Genomic DNA, 8,145 nt, shown 5'->3' with positions numbered 1-8,145 from the left:
CCGGTTTTCTCGGTAGCTGCCGGCTCAGCGGCTCCGAGGGGCCAGCGGTCTGCGGGGACCACGCCGGCTCTCTGTGCAGCTCAGTAGCCATGGCAGGTGCCGTGCTGCGGTGTCCCAACCGCCTCTGCCTCACAGGCTGCGCAGTTCCGGTCCGGCTGGCGGGTCCCTCCCTGCGGCCGGTCAGCATCTGTGGTCCCATGGTGATGTGCGTTTAATCCTCTTTTAGGGCAGCTGGTAGAGTTTTTAAAGAAAAATGAATCTAAAGGGCCACTCTCGTGCGACACCATCCTGAAGATTTTCTACCAGGTGTGCAGAGCCGTGCAGCACATGCACAGACAGAAGCCGCCCATCATCCACAGAGACCTCAAGGTACCGCCCCAGTCCAGTCCCCGCCCCTGCTTGGCAGGGTCCACCTCGCGTGCCCAGTGGCCCTGGCGCCCTGTCTGTGAGGCTGCGGTGTCATTCAGTTCAAGCCTCTGACGACCTGGGCCTTTGTCTTTTGTCACCTGAACCCAGAGGCTGGTTATGGTGACTAGTTGGCAGGTGCCCGACTGTGGACACCTGTGGGGCTAGGGCCCCGGCCCGGGACCTGTGCCTGCAGAGCTGCAAGGGCTGTGGCGAGAGGCTGCCGGGACCGAGTGGCCCCGAGCGCGGATGCCCTTCCCTGCCTCCGGCCACCGCCGCACCCCCGGGGGCCGGGCGCCCTCGGGCCATCGAGACTGCTCCGACTTGGGCGTGGGCTTGTGCCCGTGCAGTGTCCTGAGGAGTGAGCAGCAGGGGACCGCACTCCGTGCGCAGGTGGGCAGCCGGCCTGGGCCTGCCCCCTCGCCTCCCCCGCCCCGTGCGCCAGGGACCTTGGTGGCCAGGGCTCCGTCGCGCGTCCCCGGGGCCTGTCCATGGCTGCTGTGTGTGGCCCCAGCATGCACTTCCCGTGTCAGGCGTCTGCTCAGCGCTGTGGGTTAAGGTTCGGCCATCTGTGTGGCGCCCCGCAATTAGCAGACTGCGCCGTGGGCGCCCTGCTCCTTGGCGCCCCTCTGCACCTGATGTCAGGGCCGCTAGGACGGCAGAGGGTGTCTGCACCCTCGTGTGGCGGGCGGTTCCCGTGCCCGCGCTCCGCTGGCCCTAGTGTGGGCCAGTCGTGGGGTTTCGGTGTCGTTTCCTTGCTGCGGAGGGCGTCGGCCACCTTTCGTGCATAGTGCTGCTTGGACTCCTCTGGGAGGCACCTGCGGAAGCATCAGCCCGTTTTTCACTCTCTGAGTTGCCGCTCTCTGTCCCCTCCCCAGAAGCCCCATGTTGGTGTTCGTGGCCCACACAGTGACTAGTGTGCAGAGGGCACCTGCCGGCCGCCATCACAGTCACGTCGTGTTCCATGTCTTGACGGAGCTCTCGGCCCCCCCAGGCGTGGCGTCCTGAAGCCCTGCGGTTCGCCCCGTGCTTAGGGCCAGGGCCTCCTGTTCATCGTGGCTGTCTCTCCTGGCACCTCGGCCGTGTGGCCGTCCCTCGCCGGAGCTTCACGGCAGCTCGCACCTGCTGCTCTAGGACCGCTGGCTCTTTTTGGCTCTTTGTGTTTCCATGTAGAGTTTTGAATAAGTTTTGACAGGTTCTGCCCCCAAACTTTAGGGACTGTGATTGGGATTGCCTTGACTCCCCCAGAGCAGGCGCCCACACGCTTTGTCCGGGAAGGGCCAGACCTCAGACGTTTCAGCCCCGTTGGGCAGTGAGCATGTGGGCTGCCCGGGGCCCGCGCTGGGAAGCCTGGGGCTCCTGTTGGTTTTCAAGCACTGCCGTCCGTGGAAGCCGTTCTCAGCCTTCGGCCCTGCAGAGGGCGGGGCTGGACATGGCTTCCTGGCCTCGGATTGCGGACCTGCTATCCGGTGACCAGGGCAGGGTCCTGCCGTTGGTGTTGGGAGCGTGGTCTGGTTCTGTTTACTTTGGATTTTAAAATTTTATCTCAATTATTTACAGTTTTCTGGTTAGGAGTCTTTTGTATGTCTTCTGTTACAGATTTTTCTGGCTTTTTGGTGTATTCGATGGCTTTTAATGGGGATGTCATTTTTTCCACCGTCTAACCACCTTTTCTAAAGGCTTTGTCGTATATCTCACGTTATTTGTTGGACTTATCTTTGATTTGTGGTTGATTTAAAATTTTTTTTTATTTTACTAAATTATCTGTTTTTACAGGTACATGTACTGATTTTGATCAGGAGGGTCGAGACACCGCATTCCCCCCTTTGCTGGGGGAAGGCCTCTTGCTGACTGCTCTGAGCCTTCCCTGGGGGGCTGTCCACGCCCCGAGCTCACTGGCACCTTCCGACCCTGCAGGTGGAGAACTTGCTGCTGAGCAGCCAGGGGACCGTGAAGCTGTGTGACTTCGGCAGTGCCACCACCATCTCGCACTGCCCCGACTACAGCTGGAGCGCCCAGCAGCGTGCCCTGGTGGAGGAGGAGGTGAGATGGGTGGCTCGCGTGGCCAGTTCGGTGTCCTGCACAGCCCACCGCGTGGCACACGGCACCGCACAGGGCAGCCTGCGCGTGTCCCCGCGGTGCTGGGCCTGTGCCTGCGGGGCGCCACCTGGGAGTGCCGCTCTGGACGGAGGGGTCAGTGCCGGCCTCCAGCTACACAGCGCTCGAGGGTTACGGGAGGGTTACGTTCATGCGCAGTGCAGGGTCGTGCGCCTGCGGCACGATGGCTTCCTGTGCGGACGCCTCTGCACTCCACTGGGGGCCACCCACCTTGCCTCGCCTCCCCGTGCTCTGGGCCCGTCTGCCCCAGTGGAGCGCAGGGGTGGCTCATTTCTGGGGGTGCAGGATCCGTCTGCGTCCTTGGTTGGCGCTGAGTGTCGTGCACGTGTGTGCCCGGCCATGGCTGACCCTCTCAGAGCTGAGCTTCGAGTGGAGAGCGGTTGGTCCCACTCTGCACGAGGCCCCATTCTCCCTGTCCTGCCGCAGTCACGGCTCTGTCGACAGTTCCCACAGGAGCCTGCGGCCTTGGGGTCCGTGCTAGTGTGTTTGCCGCGTGCTGGAGGCCTGCCAGCTCCCACCTGTCACACGTCCCGCCCTGTGTGTTTGGGTCTCGGGTTCTGTCCTTCCTCCTGTTACTGAAGCTTGTAGAATAAACCGCTTCCTTTCGTACATACGAGCGGCCCGCCTTTCAAAGCTGGCTTTGGGCCACTGTGGACAGGCCTCCTGCTAGGTGAACACAGCACAGAGGTCATCACGAGCGCATTGGCCTGGTAGAGGAGCCAACGCTGGGCACCATGCGAGACGGGTGGGGGACGAGCAGCTATGGAGATGGGCGGTGGTGGGGGTGGGGCTGGCAGCCTGCGATGTTTCTGACATGCAGCGAGCTGGAAGCGAGTGTCCGGCGGCGTGGGTGTCGGTTCACAGTGAAAACACCCGTGCAGGTAACGTCCCTCTGACGTGTGTGTGTCTCCTTCAGATCACCAGGAACACGACGCCCACGTACCGGACGCCGGAAGCCGTGGACCTGTACTCACACTTCCCCATCGGCGAGAAGCAGGACATCTGGGTGAGGCCGCTGCGCTGCCGCTAGCTGTTGTCGCCGGAGAAGGCCTGAGTAGAAATGGGGTGTGAGTGTGGGGTGGTCGGCACAGGTCTGCTCCCCGTAGGCCTGCCACTGAGCTCCCCTGACATGGACACCTGCCCTCTGGGTCAGAGCTCTGCAGAGCGGCTGGGACATTCACGGAGCCGTGGCTTGCGCGGCCATACCCTGGGCATGCCAGATGGCCTCAGGGCTTTATGCTAGCCTGGTGATGGCCAGAGTGAGGTCTGGTGTCGCCGGGGTGGGTGTCATGCTCAGCAGTGCTTCTGCTGGTGTCTGCTGCCCCCACCCCCCCGCCATTGAGCACCGGTGTCTTGTCGCCTCCTTGAGAGCAGGGACAGTGATGCCTCAACCCTAGACGACCACCCTGTGGCCTTGCACCTCGAAGCTCACATTCCAGACTCTGAGCTCGGCGCGAAGCAGCCCAGGCGTCGGCTCAGTCACAGACAGGCAGAGACTGGGCCCTGACTGTCTCCTCGGAGATCCGAGCGCAGGGCCACACCCTTTCCTCCATCCGCGCCTCTCACCTCGCCCCCGCAGGCCCTGGGCTGCATCTTGTACCTGCTGTGCTTCCGGCAGCACCCGTTCGAAGATGGGGCAAAACTTCGCATCGTCAACGGGAAGTACTCGATCCCTCCCGACGACACCCAGTACTCCGTGTTCCACGGCCTCATCCGTGAGTCTTGTGTGCAGGGCCCGTGGAGGACGCGCCCCCCACGCCCCGTCACCCCAGGCGGCCGCCCGGGGCAGCCTCCCCGCTCTGGTCGCTCGCCCTCTGCGAGTTCACGGTGCTCTGCAGGGCCGGTTCGATCGTGTCACTCCACTCATCGTCACTTTCTGTGTCATACATTCCTCGCTTTAAAAATCAGTGACGTGAGGGAAGCGGGGTCCTCTGCAAGTGCAGGGCGGTGGGACACTGGGCCCTGAGCATGCGCTGCCTCTGCTGCAGGCGCCACGCTGAAGGTCAACCCAGAGGAGCGTCTGTCCATCACAGAGCTGGTGAACCAGCTGCAGGAGATCGCAGCCGCCAGGAATGTGAACCCCAAGTCGCCCATCACCGAGGTAAGATCTCCAGGTGTCACTCGCAAGTGTGTGGTCTTGAGACCCCCGGTCTACTTTAGGGGTGACAGCTCTGGAGGGAGCGCCCGTCTGTTGTGCAGGGAAGTGCACCCATGCCACCCGTGGGGATCGAGTGCCCCTGAGGGCGGGCCCCCCGATGAGAAGTATGCTGCTCTGGGGTCACGGGGTCAAGGGAATAAATTGGGTGCAGGGCCCCGTTGACCACGCAGCGCCATCCCACGTCAGGTGGCACTCAGTGTCCATCCCCGTGTTGGGGCCCAGGCAGGACGCGGAAGTGACGGGCTGGTGTGTGACACGCCCGCGGGTGCTTCCCGGGCTGGCTGAGGGCGGGCGGCATCATTTTCACGTCACTTCCACGTATGCTGCTGGGCGCTCTGTGGGGTGGCAGGGCTGCCACTGGACAGACTCGGGCCGCCGGGCAGACGTGGCCACAGCAGAGTGACTCCCGAGCACCCAGTGCTTCTCGAACCCAGGATAGTGGGGCAGACATCAGACCCCTCTGAAGTCAGGTTTCTGCCCCGGGCAGTGAAGCAGCTGTCCCCACGAGGTGCGGCAGCGTCCAGTGCGCAGCGGGCGTGGGTGGGCTCGCAGCCACTGCCTCCATTTCAGGGAGCTTGCCGAGTGACCCCTGTGAGTGCACACTCCTGGCCTGCGTGGCTGCCCTTCGTCCACGGGGCCCGTTTACAGCCGCGCGAGTTCTGCCCTCGGGTTTGGCGACAAGTCGTGGCTCGCCCCCGCCTGGCGGGCTGGGGCCGTGGTCCACCCCGTGCGGCCGGCGGCGTGCCCGCCCGCTGACCATGTGCTCTGAACCTCGCAGCTCCTGGAGCAGAATGGTGGCTGTGGGAACGCCGCCCCGGCCCGGGGGCCCCTCCCTCCTGGCGGCCCCGTGAGCAGCGGCCACAGCATGAGTGAGTACCCTGCCTGCACCCACAGCATGAGTGAGTACCCTGCCATGCGTCTGGGGATCACTGCGCCCCGCTGTGCCGGGCACCCAGGCCTGCCCCTGGGGCTCTCGGCCTGGCAGTGAGAGGCGACCGGCTCTGAGGGCCCAGGACCCTCCAGGTCACAGCTGCCTGAGCTCCCAGACCTCAGCAGGGGCCGCACGCTCGGCCATGGCTCAGGATGAGGGACTAGCGGAGAGAGAATGCCAGCCACCTTGTCGTCAGGGTGGCACTGGTTTCCCGAAGCTGCCTGTGACGCCTGGGAGGGCCGAGCCCTGCACCCAGCACGTAGGACTGTCGCAGTGGCCACACAGGCACCACTGTCCCCCGACGTGGCCAGCCCAGCCTCCGGCCCCTTGGAGGCCCAGCCGACGTGTGTGATCCTGGCCCACTCAGATGAGGCCGCCTCACAGGGCCGCAGACGGTGACCATGAGGGCTGGTGTGCAGGACAGTCGCATGGTCGTGGCGAGTGGCAGGCCGCAGGGGTCCTGGTCTGCTGGTGGGGAAGGCGCAGGCAGGCGGTCCTGGCAGGGGCAGCGGTGGCCGACAGGTCCTCCTGAGGACTCGCGGCGTGCTCGGTGACCGGCCTGCGCCCAACTCGTCCCGCGTGTGGCAGGCTGGATCTGGGTGCCCAGCGCTGGCACGGCAGAGCCTTGTCCCTGGAGCTGCCCTCAGCTCGGGCCCAGTGGCTGTGCCGGGGTGTTCTCTGCCACACTCCCGTCCTGTCCGCCATCTCCCGCCCTGGTGTGTGGAGGCCACGTCCCGGGACCTCTTTGACTGCTTTGTTTCCCGGGGAGGGGTCATCCTGGCCACCAGTTGGCCACATGTCCTGGGCATCTTGTGTCCACGCAGTGTGGCTTCAGCACCCCCACTGGCCCTGGATGCCTCCGTGGATGCCTGTTGTGTGGAGGCAGCTGGGTTCTCGAGGTGCCCAGGCAGGGCCACCCCACACACGTGCTCATGCCGCCTGTGTGAGTGCTGGGGCCGGGCTGGTCCCTGCCACACTGCAGCAGCTGCTCAGCAGCCCAAGAGTGTTTGGCCCCGTCTCAGCTGCGACCCAGCCGTCGGTGGCTGGTGTCGCTGTGATGGTCACTGAGGCGGTGGCAGAGCCCACAGACCCCCCAGGCACAGACACAGTGATGGATCACACCTCCCTCTTTTTAGAGCCGCCTGTAAGGGCCACACCCAGGTTCCTGGAGCTTCGGGCACCCGCCTTCATTTGCTGTCACCCTGTTCACATCCTATCGATGCTTCTTGGAACTGCGTCCTGCTGGCCAAGCCCTGTTCTAGTGCCCCCACCTCTGTAGCTGGCGCATATCCCAGGCACGGCCATACCACCTTAGCCCGGCTGGGGCCACTTGCTCGACCCTGCTCCTGGGCCCTGTGTCCACCTGTGTCCCCTCACCTCAGGCGTTGGGCTGTCTCACCCCTGGGTCCCTCAGTGTGTGCGTGTGCGGTGGTGGGTCAGGAGGTGAGCTGCTTACACGTCCCAGAGATGGGAACAGGGTGCTGCGTGCCCCTGAGGCTGGCATGGGGAAGGCAGATGGCCGGGGTTGACGGGAAGTGTGCTTGTCGCAGGTTCTGGGTTTCATGGCTACTCCCGCCTCTGGGACCCCGCCCGGCCTGCGACCTGAGGCTCATCTCTGCTTGCAGGCCTGGCGCTCGCTGAGTACGACCAGCCCTACGGCGGGCTCCTGGACATCCTGCGTGGGGGCACCGGGCGCCTGCTCACAAACATCAAGGACACGTCCTCCAAGGTCATCCAGTCCGTCGCCAGGTGGGTCGAGGGTGTGGGCAGTCTTGGCGACGGCTCACGGTTTTTCTGAAGCGTGTGGATTTCCCACCTGCAGGGCGTGTGCGCCCTGCAGAGCTGACACAGCCACCTCCTGGGCGTCAGGCCGCAGACCCTGCTGCCTCCGCCCTGCCGGATGGGCCCCTGCCGCCAAGGTCCCGCCCCCACCGTGGGGGGACTCGGCGGGAGGCAGAGGCGTGCTGGCGTCTATGACAGCAGCCCCTAGCCGCCCATCGCTGCTGCAACACCTCACGCTCGCACTGGTGCCTCTGCGGTGTGGAGTGGGCAGGCGCGGTCAGGCCCAGGCCGCCTCAGCGCGAAGCGTCGGGGTGCGTGGACGCGGGCCGGTGCACGTGCGTGGGGCTCAGGCACTGGCCCTGGCCTTCAGTGGGGCCAGCGCAGAGGCATCAGCCTCACCGTGAGGCCGTCACTCCATCCTGGCTGTTTCAGGCAGCTGTTCGTGGGAACTGAGCTACAGCGATGTTGGACATGTCGCAGGTTCTCTGTCCCAGGGTCAGAACGTTGGTCCCTCGATTGCAATGACTGTGTTTCTCTGGACAGTCGTGGAAACCTCTGGGTCTCGTTTCGTGTGTCCTTTTGTGCTGTGACCGTTCCGTGCTTTCAGCTGTGTCGCCAGCATAGACGAAGGCGTGTGTGCTTGTGCGTGAGCATGAGCCTGTGTGTATGTGCGTGTGTGGAGCATTTGCATGCATGGTGTGCAAGTGCGAAAGGTGTGAACGCTGGCACGCAGTGGTCAGGAGTGCATGGG

The 8,145-nt window shown here is 64.4% G+C and overlaps 1 protein-coding gene across 1 annotated transcript in view; it reads left to right on the top strand.

The window, feature by feature from the left end:
- The first annotated feature begins 201 nt into the window (after positions 1-201).
- The window catches only part of GAK (cyclin G associated kinase), a 33,823-nt gene continuing 25,879 nt past the window's right edge, over positions 202-8,145 (top strand). Inside the window, exons 1-7 of the mRNA XM_023520230.1 lie at positions 202-369; positions 2,323-2,448; positions 3,440-3,529; positions 4,103-4,238; positions 4,512-4,624; positions 5,460-5,550; positions 7,238-7,361. Coding sequence (XP_023375998.1) covers positions 328-369; positions 2,323-2,448; positions 3,440-3,529; positions 4,103-4,238; positions 4,512-4,624; positions 5,460-5,550; positions 7,238-7,361 — 722 coding nt within the window. The 5' untranslated portion in view covers positions 202-327. The remainder of the gene's footprint in view (positions 370-2,322; positions 2,449-3,439; positions 3,530-4,102; positions 4,239-4,511; positions 4,625-5,459; positions 5,551-7,237; positions 7,362-8,145) is intronic.

This window comes from Pteropus vampyrus, unplaced genomic scaffold (assembly GCF_000151845.1).
Source record: "Pteropus vampyrus isolate Shadow unplaced genomic scaffold, Pvam_2.0 Scaffold253, whole genome shotgun sequence".
Taxonomy (NCBI): domain Eukaryota; kingdom Metazoa; phylum Chordata; class Mammalia; order Chiroptera; family Pteropodidae; genus Pteropus; species Pteropus vampyrus.
This window is presented reverse-complemented; position numbering and strand designations above follow the sequence as displayed.